Genomic DNA, 22,985 nt, shown 5'->3' with positions numbered 1-22,985 from the left:
AATGTAAGGAACAACCAAAATTGTTCTACAGATTCATAAATGGAAAAATAAGACAAAAAGAAACAATAGAAAGGTTAAAAGGAGAAAACGGAATGGTGGAAGACCCAAAAGTATGGCAGAACTGTTAAATAGTAAATTTCATGAGGTCTTTACTAAGGAATCCAAATTTGAAAGACCACAGGGTAATAGAGACTGTCTATATGAAAGAGATTAAAGTAACCAAGCTTGAAATAAAAAGTTGATGACGGAATTGGATGAGGAAAAGGCAATGGGACCGGATGAAGTCTCAGGCAGAATACTGAAAGAATGTAGGGAAGAACTAGCAAGTCCAATATACAACATCATAAAATGCTCAATAGAAAATGGAACAGTGCCAGTGGAGTGGAAAAGAGCTGAGGTGGTTCCCATATATAAGAGCGGAAGGAAGGAAGAACCTTTAAATTACAGACCAGTATCACTAACTAGTGTAATATGCAAGATGTGTGAAAAAGTAATAAAGAAGCAATGGATCGAGTTTCTTGAAGACAACAAAATATTATCAAATAGCCAATTTGGTTTGAGAAAAGGTCGGTCATGTGTCACAAATTTATTGAGTTTCTACTCTAGAATAGTTGATAAAGTACAAGAGAGAGAGGGATGGGTTGACTGTATTTATTTAGATCTAAAAAAGGCTTTTGATAAAGTGCCACATGAAAGATTACTATGGAAGTTGGAGGAGAAGGGTGGCTTAAAAGGAAGCACATTGAGATGGATGAAGAATTACTTAAGGGGGAGAGAAATAAGGACGATAGTTAAAGATATGAAGTCCAAGTGGAGAACAGTAGACAGCGGAGTGCCACAGGGGTCAGTATTGGCACCAATACTTTTTCTCGTATATATAAATGACATGCCAGAGGAGTGAACAGCTACATAAATCTGTTTACGGACGATGCGAAACTGTGCAGAGTCATTAAACAAAAAGAGGATTGTGAAATACTACAGGAAGACTTAAACAAGATCTGGAAATGGAGCAAAAAATGGGAGATGGAATTCAATGTGGACAAAAGCCATGTCATGGAAATAGGAAAAAGTGAAAGACGACCAGTGGGAATCTATAAGATGGGAGATGGAGTAGAACTAGAAAAAGTAAAAAAGGAAAAGGACTTGGGAGTGACAATGGAAGTAAATAATCAACCGGTAAGCCATATTGATAGAATTTTCAGAGAGACGTATAATTTGCTAAGGAATATTGGAGTAGCATTTCACTATATGGACAAGGAAATGATGAAGAAATTGATAAATACTAAAATAAGACCTAGATTGGAATATGCAGGAGTTGTGTGGACTCCCCATAAAAAGAAACACATAAGAAAATTAGAGACTACAAAAAATGGCTACAAGAATGGTTCCAGAATTTAAAGGGATGGCATATGAGGAGAGACTAAAGGCAATGGATCTACCAACCTTGGAGCAGAGAAGAGAGAGAGAGGATCTGATACAAGTTTATAAATTGATTAACGGAATGGATGAAGTGGATAATGAGAAACTGATCCTGAGAGAAGAATATGACTTTAGAAGCACAAGATCGCATAGTAAGAAACTAAGGAAGGGACGATGTCTGAGAGATGTTAAGAAATTTAGTTTCCCGCAAAGATGTGTTGAGACTTGGAACAGTTTGAGTGAGGAAGTGGTATCAGCAAAGAGTGTACATAGTTTTAAAGAAAAATTGGATAAGTGTAGATATGGAGACAGGACCACACGAGCATAAAGCCCAGGCCCTATAAAACTACAACTAGGTAAATACAACTAGGTAAATACACACACACACTTGTGACTGAAGTGAGAAAGAAGAATGAGGAAAGAACCGAGGAGGAAAAGACCAAGTTTTTTTTTGAGGATGAGAAATGGGAGGCTGAAGAAGTGGTGGATAAAACAGATGGAATAGACATTACACTGACTGAAACATGGAAGAAAGAGATTAGGAATGGAATTCAAGTGACTTACACGAATATAGACGAATCTCTGTCTAAGAGGCTAGAATGTATGGATTACATAAAAATAAGTGATCTCGAGTTCTTTTGCCTTTGAACCTCTAAGGAAAGTGGGTTTTCATTACTTGAATAAAACAAAATCAAGGAACAAGCTGTCTGTGGAAGATGACTTGAGGTGTGCACTGGCTGCCACTGAGCCAAGGATTCATGAGCTGGTTGCTCAAAACAACCACAAAAGTCCCATTGAGAAATATACAGAAAAAACTGAAGCTGAAGACATAATGTGTGTGGTGGAAACATAATGTGTGTGGTGGAAAAAGTTAAGGCCGAAATAAAGCTAGATTGGTTTGATGTAAAATACTACAAAGTATGGAGAAATGATAGAAAAAATAAAGGAGGTGGTGGTATAATGGTTTTTACTAAGGAAGATCTGATAGTGAAGGAGGTGAACTTTAGTAAGGGAAATGAGGAAGTGATAAGTATGCTTATAACAGATGGTAAGAGGGACATTAATATTATAACAGTATACATACCACCCAGAACCAATGCTTGGAACTATGAACAGTATCAAATGGTGATGAGAAATACTCTGGACAGAATGAAGCAAGAACTCATCAGAAAGGATAGAGTGATGATAGTCGGGGACTTTAATTGTAAGGAAATAGTGTGGGAAGACTACGAAGTGGTGAATGGTGGTGAGTGGGCAGAGGAATTGTTAAACGTAGCAACAAATAACTTGATGACACAGTGGGTGAGATCACCAACAAGGTGCAGGGGACAGGATGTTGCAGCGAGGTTGGACTTGGTATTTACCTGGGGCATCTCCCTAAAAGAGGAAATTGAACATGAATGTCCCTTGGGGAAAAGCGACTATGATGTCCTAAGTTTTGAGCTGGATACGGAATTAAGCACGGAAAAGAGTGTAGAGCACAGGGAGGAAAAATTAAATTATGTTAGGGCAAATTATAACCATATAAGAGAGTTCTTTAATGAAATTGACTGGTCTGTGGTATACCAGGAAGGGGATATGCAATTGAAATACGATAAATTTATGGATTTATATAACTCTGCTGTGAAGAAGTTTGTGCCATATCACAGAAAGAGGACTTTAAATAATAGACAGTGGTTTAATAGAAATTGTGAAAAAGCAAAAAAGAACAAAGAAAAGGCATGGAAGAAACTTAAGAAAAATAGTGATGTATTATCAAGAGAAGTCTACAAAACAGCAAGGAATAGATATGTTGAAGTAAGGAGAACAGCACAAAAGGAATATGAACAGAGATAGGTGGAAATTGTGATAGTGACCCTAAAATGTTTTACAAATTCATAAATGGAAAACTAAATAAAAGGGAGGCAATAGAATAAGTAAAAGATGGGGAAGAAGTATATGAGGATGCTAGAGATATAGCTGAAATATTGAACAACAACTTTTGCAAATTGTTTACAAAGGAGGAGCATTTTACAGGAGAAAGGCCTTCGGAAATAAAGCAAATACAGGACATCATGGTTACTAAAGAAGATATAAGGAAAATTATAAGTAACTTGGATATTAATAAATCAATGGGGCTTGATGGCATATCTGGGAGGTTGCTAAAAGAATGTAAGGATCAATTGTTGAACCCCATATTTGATATTGTGGAAACCTCCGTACGAACAGGAATAGTCCCGAAAGAGTGGAAAAGAGCTGACATTGTGCCTATATATAAGAATGGTAGTAGAATGGAACCGCTAAATTATAGACCAGTATTGTTGACTAGTATATTGTGCAAAGTATGTGAAGAAGTAATTAAAGCTAAGTGGAGTGAGTATCTAGAAAGTGAAAACATTCTGAGTGAAAGGCAGTTTGGTTTTAGAAAAGGAATATCGTGCGTATCCAGTTTATTATGTTTTTATTCAAGAGTGACTGACATATTACAACATAGAGAGGAATAGGTGGATGCTATGTACCTGGACTTGAGAAAGGCCTTTGATAAAGTGCCACACAATAGACTGATGTGGAAACTAAAGAAGATTGGAGGAGTAAGTGATAAATTAGCAAAATGGATGGAAAATTACTTAGTGGGAAGAGAAATGCGAACAGTGGTGAAAGGAAAGAAGTCAGAGTGGAAAAAGGTAACCAGTGGAGTTCCACAAGGGTCAGTGCTTGGTCCCATCATGTTTTTTATTTATGTTAATGATATACCAGTAGGAATTGACAGTTACATGAATATGTTCGCGGACGATACTAAAATTATGAGGAGAGTAAAGAATGTGGAAGATTGTAACAAATTACAGGAAGATCTTGATAAAATATATGAGTGGAGTAAAGAGTGGCAGATGGAATTTAATATAAACAAGAGACATGTTATGAAAATGGGAAGAAGTAGATACAGACCAAACAGGGATTACAGACTGGGTGATGAGAAAATTGAAGAGACCAATGAGGAGAAAGACCTAGGATCCTAGTAACCGTGCAAAACACTTTGTCACCGGAGAAACACATTAACCTTCGCTAGGATGTTAAAAAGCCTGTATGATATATGGTAGTAGTGAAGATGAGGGAAAATGAAGCTTGTCATACTTGTCGCCTTTGTGTATTATGCTGCTATTTTTAGTCACTATATGAAAGAGGAAAGTGGACGCTTCTAGAAAGAGAGAGAGAGAGAGAGAGAGAGAGAGAGAGAGAGAGAGAGAGAGAGAGAGAGAGAGAGAGAGAGAGAGAGAGAGAGAGAAAGTGACATTTGCTAATATTTTAGACACAAGCGGGAGATGTAGCTTATCTTGAGAGAGGAAGAGAGAGAGGAAGAAGAGAACAAAAGAGAGAGAGAGAGAGAGAGAGAGAGAGAATTTGTTTTGTATTTTGAGAAAAAAAGAGGGAGGAAGGAGAGAGAGAGAGAGAGAGAGAGAGAGAGAGAGAGAGAGAGAGAGAGAGAGAGAGAGAGAGAGAGAGAGAGATGAACAGTTTATGCCATTGGGTAATTTTAGACACAAGGCAGGATGCATGTAGCTTATCTTTAGTGATTGGTGGAGACAAGGATGGTGGGAGGAGCATTAGGATTTCAAAGACAGCATACGGCGTGTGTAGTTGGTATCCAACATACTATACGGGACAACTGAACTGAAGAAAGCTCAGAAAAGAAATATGACGCTCACGAGGGACCGTATTTACTGCTCCATGACGCCCACATAGGCGTCACTGTATTGAAGGGGTTAACAAGATATTTTGGAAAACATATAACATGCTTCAAAATATTGGTCTTGCATTCCACTACCTGGATGAGGGAATGATGAAGAAGATACTATGCACTTTAATAAGACCCCAGTTAGAATATGCAGCTTGTGTCTGGTCACCCACATGAAGAAAAATATGAAGAAGGTGGAAAGGGTACAGAGGCTGGCAACAAGGATGGTTCCAGGACTCAGGGAGTTAGACTATGAGGAAAGACTGAGGAAACTGGGGCTGACCACATTAGAAGAGAAAAGAACAAGGGGAGACATGATAACTATGTATAAATTGGTGAACAAGATTGACATATTGGAGAGTTGATAAAGGTGACCACAAGTAATCATCTCCGAGGACATGGAAAAAAACTAATAAAAGACATCTGTCCAAATGACGTGAGAAAGTACAGTTTCCTGCATCGTAGTATTGATAAGTGGAATAAACTGAGCAGTGATGTCGTTGATGCAGTGTGTGTCAATCAGATGAAAGAGAGATATGACAGGAGTGGCCAAGGAGGCAGGACACAGAGAGCTTAGCTCGGGCCCTGTAATACACAAATAGGTAAACACACACACACACACACACACACACACACACGGGACATCGTCGATGGCGGAGGTGGTCGCTGAGCTCCAGAGCAATCATCTATAATTCTACAGTTACCTAAGAGTAACCAAGGTGGGAAAGGAGCTGGTAATGTTTGTCCCGTCTCCATATAGTCATGTTAACTGTTGATTAGCAAAATAATGTCCAGTGAAGGTAAATATAAACTGTAGCCTGCGTTTGAGCCATCAGCTGGTTTGTTTACGTCTGCGCAACATGGCGGCCGTGAACTCGAAAGAGGAATCAGACTTCACAGGGTTTCAAGGAATAATGGAGAAGAGCACTTATGTGAAGAAAATTCTGGAGTTAGAAGGTAAAATTGAAAACTGTTTGAAAAGTATGAGGGCCTGGAAACGAGTTATGACAATGTAAAGAGAGACTGTGCCGATATGAAGAAGGAAAATGCAGCACTGAAAGAGGAAGTTAAGCTAATTAAAGTGAATTGCGAAAAATGTGGAGAATCTCTAGGAAAAGTGATGGAGAAGCAGGCTGAATGGAAAAAAGTCAGGAAGTGGAAAGAAAGGAGGTAAATTACAAAGTTGCAAGTCTGGAAAAGGAAATCAAAGAGTCAGGGAGAAAACTTTGGGCCTTGCTGAAATTATAGATCAACAGATCATAGAAGAGAAGATAGCTGAGAAAGTGGTGAAGGTTATTAAGTCAAATGAGACATTGGTGAGGGAAACTGTAGACAAAAAGAGATGTGTGGTGATATTTGGTGTGGAGGAGGATAAGACACCGAGTAAAATGGAGAGAGAAAAACATAAAAAGGTGATAAATAATATCATTAATGTGGTGCAAGAGGAGGAAAAGACCTAGTACAAGAAATAGAGGACTTCCATAGAATTGGAAAGTTCACAAGAGAAGGTATGAGGCCAATAAGAATCAAACTTAAGTCACAAAAGGATGTAGATGAATTGGTGGAGAAGTCATGGAGGCTAGCCCAGCAGGAAACAACAAGGAAGATTTGGTTGAGAAGAGATCTCGGTGAAAAGGAAAGAGAAATGTTAAATGAGTTGAGAAAGGAGGCTTTGAAAAAAATGAAGAGAGGACAGAAGAAGAGAAGAAAGAGTTTTTCTGGAGAATCTTGGATATGAGACTGAGGAAGTGGTTCATAACCCAGAAAAGTACAGCAAGAAAGGACTAAAGAAACTTACATATGAGCGAAATGTAATGTATTCCAACATAAATGGAGTGATATCGGGATTTTAGAACTCAACGATTACTTGAGGGACAAGAACCCAGATATTGTGGGTCTTACTGAAACAAAACTGAGAGAGGAGAAGACCTGATGAAGGTTGGAGAAGGAAATATAACGTTTGGAAAAGAAATAGAGTAGGTAAGATGGGAGGAGGAGTGATGTTGCTGGTTAAAAAGATATAAAGGTGGATCAAGTGAAAAAGGTATGGGAAAGGCAGAAGTGCTAAAGATCAGAGCAGAAACTAATGAAGGAAAAAGAGGCACTACATAGTGGTGTACGTACCACCTAAGACAAATGCATGGTCAGTACAGGAATATGAAGAAATGATAAGTGATACAGGAACATGTCTGGAAGAAATGTTGGGTGGCTGTGAACGAACTATAATGATGGGAGATTTTAATTGTAAAGAGGTGTGTTGGGAGGACTGGTCAATGGAAGGATCAGAGACAACATGGGGAAATACACTATTGACACTGGCAATGGAAAATGTGTTAACTCAGTGGGTCAAAGAAGATACTAGGTTTGGAGGAGAGGGAGCATCGTCAAGACTGGACTTGGTCTTTAGTACAGAGCCAATGGTCATTGAGGAGATGAGGGTGGAGTGCCCTTTAGCAAAGAGTGATCATGCAGTTTTGGAGTTCAAGGTGATAGACGAAGAGAAATCTAGAAGAAATGAAGAATATAAAGTGGGAAGATGGAATTATGCCAAGACAGATTTTGGAAACCTAAAGAAATTCTTTCAAGAGACAAATTGGATGAAATTCAAGAGTGCTAAGGAGCAAATGAAAAGTGGAAGGAATTTATAAAAATATACAAAGAAGGTGAGAAAAATTTGTACCAATAAGACAACATAGAGAAGTTGGAAAGCAGGACTGGTTTAACGATAGATGTGAAAAGGCTAGAACAAGAAAAGAGGATGCATGGAAGAGGTGGAGAAGGAAAAGACGGATTAAGCAGTGGGAAAGTTACAAAAGAGCAAGAAATGAATATGTGTTGATTAGAAGAGAAGAAAGAAAGAAACAAGAAAAGGATATAATTGATAAATGTAAAGACCAACCAAGGCTTTTTTACAGACATGTGAACAACAACATCAAAAATAGAGAAAGTATTGAAAGTTTAGAAGTAAATGGAGTATACAGTGAAGATCCCAGGAAATGGCAGAGGCTATGAATGGATGCTTTCGGAAGGTATTCACAAAGGAGACTGCTTTTGACAAACCACTGGTAATGGAACAGAAAGGGATTATGAAGGAGTTTCAAGTAACGGTGGAGGAGATCAAGAACATGATGGGGAGTTTAGAAGTGAGAAAAGCTGTGGGACCTGATGGGGTATCAGGATGGATTTTAAGAGAATGCAGGAGCAATTGGCAGAAAAAGTTTGTGAAGTAATTGATGCCTCATTAAGGGAAGGCGTAGTGCCCCAAGACTGGAAAAGAGCTAACATTGTCCCAATCTATAAATCAGGTAACAAGAGAGACCCATTGAACTATAGACCAGTGTCACTTACAAGTGTGGTAGCTAAGATGTGTGAGAGGGTGGTGAAGACTAGATGGACAGACTTCTTGGAGAAAAATGACATACTTTGTGAGTGTCAATTTGGTTTTAGGAAAGGGCGTTCATGCACGACAAACCTGATATGTTACTATTCGAGGGTGATAGATGTAATACAGGAAAGAGATGGTTGGGCTGATGGAATATATCTGGATTTAAAAAAGGCCTTTGATAAGGTACCACACCAGAGACTGATCTGGAAACTTGAAATGGTAGGAGGAGTGCATGGCAGTTTACTAAAATGGATGGAAGACTTTTGGTAGGAAGAGAAATGAGAACAATAATTAAGGACAGACCATCAGAATGGGGATTGGTGGAGAGTGGAGTTCCACAGGGATCAGTGTTGGCACCAGTAATGTTCGCAGTCTACATAAATGACATGGTGGATGGGGTGTCCAGTTATGTGAGCCTATTTGCAGACGATGCAAAATTGTTAAGAAAAGTGAGATGTGACAAAGATTGCGAACTACTCCAGGAAGACTTGGACAGAATATGGAAATGGAGCTGTACATGGCAAATGGAGTTCAACACGACAAAATGCAAGAAAATAGAGTTTGGCAAGAGTGAAAGAAGAATCAGGAGTATGTACAAGATAGGAAATGAAGACATAAAACCAGTCATGAAGAAAAAGACCTTGGGGTGACAATTACCAATGACCTATCGCCAGAGAGACATATAAACAAAATAATTGGAGAAGTATTGAACTTATTGAGGAACATAAGAGTGGCGTTCAGATATCTAGATGAAGAAATGATGAAGAAAATAATTACTGCAATGATAAGACCGAGGCTTGAATATGCAACAATACAGTGGGCTCGAACTTAAAGAAACACATAAGGAAACTAGAGAAAGTACAGAGGGCTGCAACGAAAATGGTGCCTGACTTAAGAGATTTGACTTATGAAGACAGACTGAAAAGAATGCAACTTCCAACCCTGGAAAACAGAAGAGAAAGGGGAGACCTGATAGCAATATACAGAGTGATGATTGGCATGGAAAAATGGATAGGGAAGATCTGTGTATGTGGAATGGAAGAATGTCGAGAGGGCATGGGAAAAACTAAAATGGCCACTTATAGGAGAGATGTGAAAAATATAGCTTCCTCATAGAAGGGTGGAAGCATGGAATAGTTTAGACGTGGAAGTGGTCAACGCAAGGAATATTCATGATTTTAAGAAAAGCTGGACATTAATAGATATGGAGACGGGACAACACGAGCATAGCTCTTTTCCGTATGTTACAATTAGGTAAATACAATTAGGTAAATACACACACACACGCACACACACACACACACACACACACACACACACACACACACACACACACACAGCGCTGGCTTCACAAGCCAGATGACCGGGTTCGATTCCCCGGCCGGTGGAGATATTTGGGAGTGTCTCCTTTCATGTGTAGCCCCTGTTCACCTAGCAGTGAGTAGGTACGGTATGTAAATCGAGGAGTTGTGACCTTGTTGTCCCGGTGTGTGGTGTGTGCCTGGTCTCAGACCTATCCCAAGATCGGAAATAATGAGCTCTGAGCTCGTTCCGTAGGGTAACGCCTGGCTGTCTCGTCAGAGACTGCAGCAGATCAAACAGTGATTTACACACACACACACACACACACACACACACACACACACACACACACACACACACACACACACACACACACACACACACACACACAAGCACAAGATCGCATAGTAAAAGCTGAGAAAGGAAGATGTCTGAGAGATATTAAAATATATAGTTTCCCGCAGAGATGTATTGAGACGTGGAACAGTTTAGATGAAGAAGTAGTGTCTGCAAAGAGTGTGCACACTTTTAAAGTAAGATTGGATAAGTGTAGATATGGAGACGGGGCCACACGAGCATAAAGCCCAGGCCCTGTAAAACTACAACTAGGTAAATACACACACACACACACACACACACACACACACACACAAAAAAAAAAATCCAGAAATAAGGGATTTTCCTTATGAAGAAAGACTGATGAAAATGGAATTACAGGCAATCCCCGCTTAACGAAGGGGTTCCGTTCCTAAAAAACACTTCGTTAAGCGAAACTTCGTTAAATGATCCGATTATAACAAGTTTAACCCCTGATTTGAACTTCCATTGAGAGTAAGCAAAGCGAGAGTGCATCATAGTACAGTAAAAGGTTTAATGAAAGTAAAAATTATGAAGTTAAACATTTAGGTATTTTAATTTAAGTCATTATAATGTACACTAATGTATGTATGTACATAACTTTATAATGTTGATGATCTTAACTTTATGAAGGGAGAGAAAGTGAAACGGGAAATACACTAACCGGCAACCTGTGGAATGTAAACAAAGTGCACATCATGGTACCGCATACAAAACTTATGTACCACATTTTCACAAGGCTTTCCATTTTATCCATTGTAGAGTCATGAGTTCAGGTGGTTCTTTTAGCTTTCAAGGAAGATACGGTCTCACCAGCCTTCTTAATAGAGTCTGCTGACTTGAAAATAGTAGACAGTAGATGGAGTCAAGATGGTGGCAAGCAATGTTATTAGTTTTCTGGCCTCTCTCTTGTCTGTGAATAATACCCAGCTTCACTTCTAGAGTAAGACACTTCCTGGTCTTCTTAGGAACGTTAGGCCACATTGCAGGGCATTTTGGTGGCAAGTTGAACTAGGGAAGATGAGCTGCTGGTGACGCTGTTATGTTTTGACTTGGGAGTGAGTGGTGCGCATGATTTTGATCTTGATCTTGATGCTAAAGGTGACGCAGAATTTCTTCTGAGTCAGGCCTTTGTATCGGCAGCGCCTGTGTTGTCCACGAGAGGCTTGATCTTGATCTTTATTCTACAGGTGTCTCAGGATTTTTCCTGAGGTAGGCCTTAGTACCAGCAGGTCCTGGTGTATTCAAAAGCTTGTCAGCTTGCATGATACGGTGGGGCTTTAAATTTTGGAAAAAATTACCGGGATAAAACTTCGTTAAAGCGAGTTTGGTGTTCGTTAAACGAGCAGATGGTAGTAAAACGAAACCTTCATTGTAGCGAAATTTCATTTTGTGAACCTTCGTTAAACGGGCGTTGCCTGTACAGGTATTTCTTGTTTTGTGCTTTTTCTTTATGTGTGAATTTGCTAAGATGTGACATTAAAAATGTTATATTTAATTGTGTGATTTGTTCGCTAAGATGTGATTTGCCCCAACCACATTTCAAACAGTGCCCCAGATGCGTAGTTCCGCTGCCTGCCGACAGGTGGCAGCCTCCGCTCCCAGTTCAATGTTTACAGCCCTCTTATGTGTTAACAGTCATAGCCAGCACAGATGAAGATGGCGAGTGACTGTGAGGGAGCATAGTGTTAAGTGTTAATGGATGCTTTATTTACACTGTATTTACACCTTATTGTTACATATAGGTTTAGAATGATACATTTTTAGAACATGTTCACTTTATTAGTCAAATAAATTTTTTTTTTTTTAACTCCATCTCCCCTATTATCTGTTGTTTCTTATAGGGAAAATAGTTTTTTTTGGGTGTGATTTCAGTTTGTGTTATGCCTGTAGGAACCCATACATAACACAAAATTAGAAATACCTGTACCAACCTTGAGGGATAGATGGGAAAGAGGGGGCCAAATAACGATGTATATGTTAGTAAACTGTATGGAAAAGATAGATAGACAAGACCTGGTAACACTGATGGAGGATGGGGATAGACGAACAAGAGGACATTCCAAGATGATCATGAAGTTTTCCACATAGGACGATGGACATCTGGAATGGATAAGTGGTGAAATTGTAACAGCAGAATGTGTGGACAAATCTAAGGAAAAGTTAGATAAATGTAGATATGGAGACAGGTCACTAAGAGCTCTGTTTGAACCCTGCAACATACAATTAGGAATGTACAAGTAGGTAAACACACACACACACACACACACACACACACACACACACACACACACACACACACACACACACACACACACACACACACACACACACACACACACACACACACACACACACACACACACACACACACACACACACACACACACACACAGACAGATAGATAGATAGTTTATTGACCACAATGCATATAAAGAACAATAGACAAAAAGTACAAATAATTTCACTAATACTTCTAAAGTTAATACTAACACTTTATAACTGGTGTAGTCCACAAAACTTCCATATTTTTATATAATTTGAAATAATAACACAACTGCAACCATTATAGCACTATTCTAAGACATTTAGCACTTCATGTAATATCTTGCACATACTTTCACGAGGAAAATTATAAGCAAATATGTCCTCTAATACACTGACATTGTAAGCATTTCTAAGATGAGCTGTTAGAGGACACACTTCTACTACCGCATGTCTCTCTGTCTGTATTCCTCCACACCTACACAACCGCTCCTCCACTGGCAAACGCTCTTTCTACGGTTCCAGCGCCCAGTCTCGATTGCAGGACGGTGACCACACAGGCGGAAACGAGTAAAAAATATTGTGTAACTCGTTAACTAAATGTTTTTGTTTGTAAAGGTCAGGTACTTTAAATTGTGGATTTATCTCTTTATATGTTTTCCATCAGGATGAATCTGATTGAGCTATATCATTACAAACATTTTCTATAATTGTTGACAGACTCGGAGGCTCAGTATTGATATAGATGTCTATATTTCTTGATGTTGGTGTACATGAGGCAAGTGTTACTTGAATAGCCAGTAGCAGAGGATCATCATTCATTTCTGACCTTCTGGCTGGATGACCAGCAGAAGACCATGGTGAATTACACACACACACACACACACACACACACACACACACACACACACACACACACACACACACACACACACACACACACACACACACACACACACACGAAGACCAGCATGGAACTATTTGATGGGGGAGGAGCAAATAATGAAGACTAAAGAGGAAAAAGATCTTGGAGTGATCATACAAGAAAATCTGAGCCCTGATAAACACATAAGCAAGATATTTGGACTATCATAAAAGATGTTGACTAATACAAGAGTGGCATTTCATTACATGGATAAAGATATGATGAAAAAAAATCATCACAAGCATGAGATGCCCAAGGCTGGAATATGCAACAATGGTATGGTCTCTGAGCTGTAAAAAGGATATAAGAAAAATGGAAAGGATACAGAAGATTGCTACAAAGATGGTGCCGGAATTAAAGGACCTCACATATGAAGAAAGTTTGAAGGAAATGGGACTGCCAACCTTACAAGATAGAAGAGAACATGGGGACCTAATAACAATGTATAAGATAGTAAATGATATTGAAAAGATAGACAAAGAAGACCTGGTGGTGTTGACAGAAGATGATGGATGGACAAGAGGAACATGAAAAGAAGATCAGGATGAGGTAGTGTGTGAAGAATATTGGAAAATACAGTTTTCCACAAAGAAGGTGGAAAAATGGAATGCATTGGATAATGAAGTTGTTACAGCACATAATGTGTGTAACTTTAAGGAAAAATTAGATAAATGGAGATATAGAGACAGGACACTATGAGCTCCGCTCGAACCCTGTATGATACAACTAGGTGAATACACACACACACGCACACACTGTTAACCCACTAAGACAGATGGCCGCAAAATTCGCACCCTCCCATTACCGCAATTATCATAAAAAAATCAACTCTTATAAATTACTCTGGAAAAAAATCTGCTGTTAGTAGACATGACAATGCATCATCCTACAAGTTTTTATTGCTCTACTCACTATGGTTGTCTCAGAATAATAACCGATAGTTGGAGAAGATTGTGGTAGCGGCAACTCGGGGGAGGTGCTTTTATGTGTATTCTTACATAATGTAAGGCACTGCTCATGTTTTTATGTGTTTTCACATGTTTTTCGTGTTTTCACTCATATTGGCTGATTATAGTTACATATGTTTTTATCAGGCGTGGGTGACGATGTTGTCACAATAGCGGGGTCGGGATCTAACTCCAACCTGTGCACTTTGTGTCTTGTCCTGCCTTGTCTATCACTTTTATCACTAAACTTTAGCTTCCATTTAGCACCAGGAGCCATAGTTTTAAATAATAGTTCCTAAAATAAGTAAATACGTAAATAATTATCACCGTGACACGACGCTCACGCATCTCACAGAAATTTGCGGGAGACTAGCTGGCTAGAGCGGTGTGCTTCCTGGGAGCCGACAGTACTACCATAGGACTACGTCATGACCAAATACAGCAGCGCTACCAATGCTAGCGCGGTTTTTATTAGCGCTCAAAGTAGCTGCCCCATTTAAGGACTGTCGGAAGTGTGCTATGCAGCCGTATTTAAGGCCTGTCGGAGTTTTCGGGTTAATGACATAATTGGATTTCTTAACTTCTCCATCACAGTTTAAGAAATACTCTAATCAAAAGATGTAACATTGATATCAAATTGAATTCTGTTCCTATGAAACTTTTTTGTTCACAGATGATTGAAACAGATGATGAACCAATAGTTGCATTGGTGGATCGTGGACATGTCCATGAAATAATGACAAGGGCTCGCACAATTTTGTGGGATGTTCCTGAAGGCTCTCTTACTCTGGACAAATTTATGGAGACCTACAAGGAACACTACAATACATCACCCAACTTGGAAATAATGAAGAAAGATTTGGAAGACATTGTCATAGTAAGTTTATTGAAGTTTCCTTATTATCAAGAATTTGCTAAGATAGTTGTTTATGAATTATGGTTCAGTGCACCATATTTTATCACTCATTTGACTCAATATTTGAAGTGTGAAGTAAGAGTGAAATAATTTTACCTAAAATAATGGATGTAAGTGTATGAGGAATATGTTTGAAGAAACATGGTGGGATAGAATAAGAAATGAGGAGGTCAGAAGATTTGGTGTTTTGAGGAGTTGGTTTGTTATCTAGATGGTTGGCAGTGTGTGCAAAGATGATGTTAGATATCTACTGAAGCTGTTGATTCTTACTGTTTTGTTCATCTTTTCAGATTGATGATGATAAAGATCCAAAAATAAGTCTTGTACCATTGCAATTTTTTGCAAGAGATTTATTGACTTTATTGCATGAAGCTGGAGGCCGCATGAATCTTACAAACTTTGACACTGCCTTTGTTGATCGATTTGGTAAGTTTATCTTGAAACCAAGTCATAATGTTGTTACCGTTAGATATTCATGTCTTATTTTCTTAGTTTTGATACTTTTTCAGATACTTTTTTCATTTTTTTTTTCTCTAGTGTAGTCTGGTGTCTGTTGTACATAATCTATTGTCATCCTTTAAAGTAGCTTTCATGATGTTCACTAGAAAACAATTTCTCACACTCAAGGTATTATCCCTATAAACAGCATTTTTTTTTATTTATTCTTTTTATTTTTTGTACCAACATTGTATTGTAGTCCATTTGTGAACAAAATTATGGTTTAATATTTGAATATTTCTGATATTGAAATACAGACTGTCTTCACTTAATGACAGGGTTAGGTGGGACTGTATTAACAAAGATTCTTTAACCCGTACAGCGTCAGCAGATCTCAGACTTTGTGATTTCGCCAGTGCTGGCCACATCATGGATTTTTTTTTTTTTTGCTAAACCAGTCTTAAATGATGTGAAACAAATGAAAATGACAGTCATTCCTCCCAGAACTGACTGGAAGTGGTATTAATTGATGCGAGATATTTTGTGCTAAGGTTAGCGACTTAGCAAAGCCTTATGTGACTAGTTTATTCGTTTCCTCGTTTCTCACCAGTCGATCCACGAGTTGGACACATGCATAATATCGTTCCTGAGTTGAAAGAAAAACATCATGTCATGTTTTGCTGTTTGGGAGGGCTTGTGGATAAAAATAGACACGAGATATCGTGAGGGAGTGTTGCCTTTCATGGTGCAAATATTTTCCGAGTAATATGTACTTGTTTTTCCTTATAACAAAGCAATTGGAAAATTCTTATTTATGTCATACAAAGTTTTCACTACAACAATATAACAGTTACCAAAAACAACTGAAATGGCAAGAGTAAGTAATGGAAATTACGCTTTGTTCATATTAGCGGAGTTGAGGCGTCAGTTTCCCACTACACCTAGCTGAAGGCAGCAGAAACTGCTAGGGTTCAGAATTGTAATAAATAAATACAGGAAGCATTCATGTTAGCAGGGACAAGGAGGCAGCATGAGCAATGTCTACAGTGCATGATGGCAGTATAATGGTAGGTTTTGAGGAAGCAATACCTCCGAAAACACGAGAAAGCTCGCCGACGTATCTCATACGTCTCTGACGCCCGGTTTGCTTAGAGTAGCCGACATATCTCGTACGTCTCTGACGCTGTACGGGTTAAAGTTTGTCTAGACTTATTTTTATCTCCTTAAGAATTCCAAGATCTTGGTTTGGGTCTTGATCTTGATATGCTAAGATGAACTCTTAAATTCCTGTACAAAATGGTGAAAGAATGAGCTCATAAATTTGTGCATATGGATTAGCAAATTGCATCCACTACTATTGGATGGGGTAGAAGGAAGTTGAAAATAGTGTTGTATGCGATAAACTGAGTTAGGCTTAAGGTCGTTTGTGACTCCCTTTCTATGCGCGGTGCTTCATACTTCTTTTAAGACTGGACATATATAAAACAAATTTTTTTTTTTTATAAGAATTATATAAAAAAAGTATTAGGTCTTTTAAAACTTAAAATAGATATGTCTTCCTTGATAAAATGGTAAGGTCATGTTCCTGAAATGGAATCATATAGTGAATTGTTCTGCAGCAAATTTCTGAATGAATAGGAGAATGTTCTTAACCCTTAAAGTACGGGGGGTTGATTGACTTTTCGTCTGTTACAGAGGGGAAAAAATCACACCTGCCAAAAATGCTAAAAGATATTTTTCTTTATAAAAGCACATTTCTTTGTGTTATTCTGAGTACAACGATGTAGTTTTCAACATGTTATGACCTCTGAGAGCAAAGTTATTACATATAAAAAAATTCTCCCTGAACCCCTGGCAGAACCTGCCGCTAAGAAATACCCCGAAGCTCCGATAACACCACGCGAGTGCTCTCTCTCTCTCTCTCTCTCTCTCTCTCTCTCTCTCTCTCTCTCTCTCTCTCTCTCTCTCTCAGGCATTTGAAAATTATGTAAAAGTAGAAACTTTTGCACTTTCATGTCATGAAAATGCAAGCTCAGATATATGAAATGATGTGCAAAACAGGAAAAGAAAAAGAAATCTCATATTACAAGTATTGTGGATTCCTATAATAATTGGAATTTTGGCAAAAATCATGATTCGCGGAATGATCCCCGCCTCTCCGCATGTGACACTACAATCGTCCTGAAATGATCACCATACATTAAGGGTTAAACCTTTATATGTGTGTGCCCTAAAACTCATAAAAACCATTAAATATATGTAAATACAATTACAGTAATACTTTGAGATACGAATGCTCCAACATACAATTGTTTTTATATGCGAAGAAAAATTTCATATAATTTACGCCTCGAAATACAAAGATATTTTTAAGATATGAATAGCCATCGGTAGGTGGCGCAGCAATCGCTCGGCTACCCGCGTCCACCCGAACATTCAGTTCACGTTGTGTATCGTTATTCATCCCTTGTGCATGTATGTGTTTGTGCTCCTCAGCAGTGTGTATTTTTTCTCAAGTTTTGTGAACTGAAGACCTCGTGATCATGGGTTCCAAAAGTAAAAATAAGAAGGCTGAAAAGAAGAAACTTAGAAGTCTCACAATGGATATGAAACAAGATAATTGCAAAATATGAACGTGGTATGCGTGTCTGTGACTTGGCCCTGTGCGCTAACGCTAGTGGTAACTGTAAAGTCAAGCCATTGTTGGTGTATCATTGTGAGAAATTGTGGAAATTCAATAAACAAGTGAGTACAAATGGTGTTCTGCCCGCAAGCAACTCTTCCTCTTTGCAGTGCAAGAAACCAGAAGTCTCTAGATGCTATGATTACCAAAATATCACAGGTTGAATGAGGTGGTATCATTGGTGTTTGTGGCCTTGCGTCCGATCAGGTTTAGCGGCCTTGGCTAGAGTGATAAAAAACAAGCCCCTTTTTCTCTCTCTCTCTCTCTCTCTCTCTCTCTCTCTCTCTCTCTCTCTCTCTCTCTCTCTCTCTCTCTCTCTCTCTCTCTCTCTCTCTCTGTCGCCTAATCTGATACCACTCTCATTCAAATGTCTCCCCGCTTCATGGCGAGAGAACCGAGGTGTAGAAGTAGGGTGTGCGGGAGAGGTGGCAGAATTGGACACCGTGAAATCACTGTTGCTATCACCATCCATTGCGGTAGTTGGTGACACAGTGACATATAGCATATGTTTACTCTTGATGAATGTTGCCAGCTCACAAACAAAGAAGACAGGAAGGAAATAGTCAAAATATAGCCCCAAAACCCCTAAACGTCTATCGATGTGCCCCGAGTCTTGCATGATGAACATCTATCGATGTGTCCTGAGTTCTTATTTTGGACAATATAGTACATTTATATCATGCATACAATAAACATTGTATTTATCTTAATTAAATCTATATTTGGTTGGTATTTAAAGCATGTTAATTTTGGGGGGGGTAAATTCATATCACTAGGACAAATTCATTCTATTTCCATTAATTTCTATGGGAAAAATTGATTTGATATACAATTTTTTGATATACAACGATCGTTACGGAACGAATGAAATTTGTATGTCAAAGTATTACTGTATTAACATCAGTAATAGAATGCATGTTACATAAATACAGTGGAGACTCGATACTCAAATGTCTTAATAGTCGAACTATTCAATACTCGAATGCAAAAGTTTGATTTAATACTCGAAAATATACCTGATAGTCAAACGTCCACACATGTGGTTATAAACAAAGGCTCCCTGGCCTCCCCCTCCCCCCTCTGCCAGTTGTGCTGCTGTGGTTGTCAGAATAACATTTTGTATGTTCTGTCTGTAGTTTTTCATTTATAAACTTACATTAACACCAAAGGCTTATTTGTAGTGAAAATATCTGGTAATCGAACGACCGCACACATGGCTGTAAGTAAAACTCTTTCCTCTCCCTCGCCACTGCCGCCATTGTCCTATTCTGATATTGGTGATACCGGTATTCTGGTATACCAGATACCGGTATACCCTAGTCCTGTTGCAGTCTTGAGAAAAACATTCTTCTACATTGTGTCAGTAGTTTTTCATTTCGAAACTTATAATGGTACCAAAGAGACTTATTAGTGGTGAAAATAAGGAATCCAGTGAGAGTGAAAGTGTTAGTGAGCCACAGCCCTCCATCACTGGGTTCATAGAAATCACATCAGGAGAAAAAGTTACAAAGATGTTTTCATGGATGGTGACTCATCATCCAGTGACCTTCTTCCTCCTCCCCACCCTTCTCCCCTCCTCTTCTACGTTATCCATCACCAGATCACCAGCCTTCACTTACGGTATGTACAAATCAAAATCTATAAGAAAAAAACTACATTGAAATTTTTATAAACTTGGTTTTGCTGAGATTAGAATGAATTACCTGATTTATAGGTATTGATAGTCAAACTTTTTGATACTTGAATAGCCATTTGGAACAAATTAAGTTTGAGTATTGAGTCTGCACTGTAAAATAAATACAAGAATAAAACTATGATAAAAAGTTTATAAATTACACAGGGAATCCTCGTGATTCGACCGTTGGCAGTTGGAATTATCTCCAATTTCAACTCAGTTAATTGATACCCAATCCTCAAGGTTTGACAGACTGACTCGCCAATCGACATTCATATCTCATGTGCCACCCACTTGGTCAAATTCGCCGTAAACCCGCCAGGCAGAAGCGTAAACCGATGCTACCCTGTGTCGATGCTTAAGGCGGCATCACACTGGCACTTTTCTGTCAACTTTTTCTGTCAACTTTCCGAAGACCGTTAACTTTTGTCGATGCTGGTCGTCACACACAAGCTCACTTTTGCCTTTGTTGCGTTTGTCAACTGTAAACAAACATGGAGGCCCCTTCACCCCCAGCAAGCCATTGCTATTTTTGGCCTTTAATGCTCTCTATGAGAAACTCTTCTCATTTTCGTTCCAAAGCTGGATGTTGCATCTATGTGTGCAACGACTTAACTTACTCTCATGCCCACGCCCTCGAATCTTCTGAGTTTTCGACCATCTGGCTTGACTTAATAGTCACTCTCTAACTAAATTTATCTGTGTCTCTCCCCAACTTCTCTGGCTATAGTAAATTCTTTGACTAACTTTCTTTCACAGAGATCTCCATCCTTGGAGATTTCAATGTTCACCACCAGCTTTGGCTTTCCTCTCCCTTCACTAACTATCCTGGTCAACTAGCCTTCAGCTTTGCTATCCTCCATGACCTAGAGCAACTGGTGGAACACCCTACTCATATTTCAGACTCTCTTGGAGATATGCCCAACATTCTTGAGTTTTTCCTTACCTTTGATCCTTCTGCTTATGCTGTCACCCTATCTTCTCTCTTGGGCTCCTCTGATCACAATCTCATTTCTGCATCTTGTCCTATTTCTCCAATCCTTCCTCAGCATCCTCCAAATCAGAGATGCCAATGGCATTTTGCCTCTGCCAGTTGGGGGGACCTGAGGAGGTATTATGGTGATTTTCCCTGAAATGGTTATTGTTTCCGTGTCAGACACCCCATCTCTGTGTGCTATACGCATAACAGAGGCGTATATTCCTCATTCTTTTTCTCAACCTAAACCACCTAAACCTGGGTTTAACATAACCTGTTCTCATGCTATACATGATAGAAAGGTTACCCACAAAAGGTACTTGAGCCTTCCATCTCCTGAATCTCATGCACTTTATTTTAGCCTGAAATCATGCCAAGTCTGTTCTTTAACTTGCTAAACACTCCTTCATAAATAGAAAATGTCAAAATCTTTCAAACTCCAACTCCCCTTGTGACTTTTGGCATCTGGCCAAAAACCCCTCCAATAACTTTACTTCTTCATCTTTCCCTCCTTTATTTCATCCTGATGGCACCACTGCCATCGCATTTCTCTTTAAAGCTGAACTCTTCCATCAAACCTTTGCTAAAAAATTCCACCTGGGATGAGTCTGGGCTTGTCCCTCCCTCTCCTCCCTCTGACTATTTCATACCTTCAATCAAAGTTCTTCATAATGATGTTTTCCATGCCCTTGATGGCCTTAACTCTCAGAAGGCTTATGGACCTGATGGGATCCCTCCTATTGTTCTAAAAAACTGTGCTTCCGTGCTTGCACCTTACTGGCCAAACTGTTTCAACTATATATGTCTATCGACTTCTACCTTTCCTTCTTGCTGGAAGTTTGCCTACATTCAGCCTGTTCCTGAGAAGGGTGATCATTCTAATCCCTCAAACTACTGTCCTATAGCTTTAATCTCTTGCTTGTCTAAAGTTTTTAAATCTATTCTCGGTAGGAAGATTCTTAAACATCTGTCACTTAACAATCTTCTATCTGATCGCCAGTATGGCTTTCGTCAAGGTCGCTCTACTGGTGATTTTCTGGCTTTCCTTTACTAAGTCTTTGTCATCCTTTTTCAGAGATTTCGGTAAAACTTTTGCTGTTGTGTTAGACATATCAAAAGCTTTTGATTGAGTCTGGCACAAAGCTTTGATTTCAAAACTGCCCTCCTACGGTTTCTGTCCTTCTGTCTGCAATTTTATCTCTTGAGTTTCCTTTCTGACTGTTCTATTGCAACCATTGTAGACTACCACTGTTCTCCTAAATCTATTAATAGTGGTGTTCTTCAGGGTTCTGTCCTGTCACACACTCTTTCTATTATTCATTCATGATCTTCGTAACCAAACTTCTTGCCCTATCCATTCCTACTCTGATGATACCATCCTACTTCCTTCCATGTCCTTTCAGTTGACCAATCCTTCAGGAAGTCAACAGATCACACAGGGATGCCACAGAATGCCTGACTTCTGATCTTTCTAAGATTTCTGATTGGGGCAGAGAAAACTTTGTACTGTTCAGTGCCTCAAAACTCAATTCCTCCCTCCATCAACTTGACACAACCTTCCAGACAACTATCCCATCTTCTTCAGTGACACTCGACTGTCTTTTTCTTCCACACTGAATATCCTTGGTCGGTCCGTTACTCATAATCTTAACTGGAAGCTTCACATTTCATCTTGCTAAAACAGCTTCTATGAAGTTAGGCATTCTGAGGCATCTCCACCAGTTTTTCTTGCCCCTCCATCTGCTAACTCTGTACAAGGGCCTTATCTGTCCTTGTATGGAGTACTCTTTGCATGTATTGGGGTGTTCCACTCGCACAGTTTTATTAGATATGGTGGAATCAAAAGCTTTTTGTCTCATCAACTCCCCTCCTCTGACTGAATCAAAAGCTTTTTGTCTCAACTTCCCTCCTTTGACTGACTGTCTTCAGCCTCTTTCTTACAGTCAAAATGTTGCATCTCTTTCTATCTTTTATTGCTTTTTTCA

At 39.0% G+C, this 22,985-nt stretch overlaps 1 protein-coding gene across 5 annotated transcripts in view; it reads left to right on the top strand.

The window, feature by feature from the left end:
- Positions 1-22,985, top strand: part of LOC123500624 (meiosis regulator and mRNA stability factor 1-like) — a 121,345-nt gene that overhangs the window by 54,771 nt on the left and 43,589 nt on the right. For all 5 annotated transcript variants that reach the window (XR_006673411.1, XM_045249283.1, XM_045249285.1 and 2 more), the window contains 2 exons: positions 14,986-15,189; positions 15,519-15,654. Coding sequence is in view for 4 of the 5 variants with exons in the window: in XM_045249283.1 (XP_045105218.1) it covers positions 14,986-15,189; positions 15,519-15,654 (340 nt within the window). In the remaining variant the exon portion in view is untranslated. The remainder of the gene's footprint in view (positions 1-14,985; positions 15,190-15,518; positions 15,655-22,985) is intronic.

The sequence above is a fragment of the Portunus trituberculatus genome, unplaced genomic scaffold (assembly GCF_017591435.1).
Source record: "Portunus trituberculatus isolate SZX2019 unplaced genomic scaffold, ASM1759143v1 PGA_scaffold_452__1_contigs__length_1072529, whole genome shotgun sequence".
Lineage (NCBI taxonomy): Eukaryota > Metazoa > Arthropoda > Malacostraca > Decapoda > Portunidae > Portunus > Portunus trituberculatus.
Note: the sequence above shows the minus strand (reverse complement) of the source record. Positions and strands in the feature narration are given on the sequence as shown.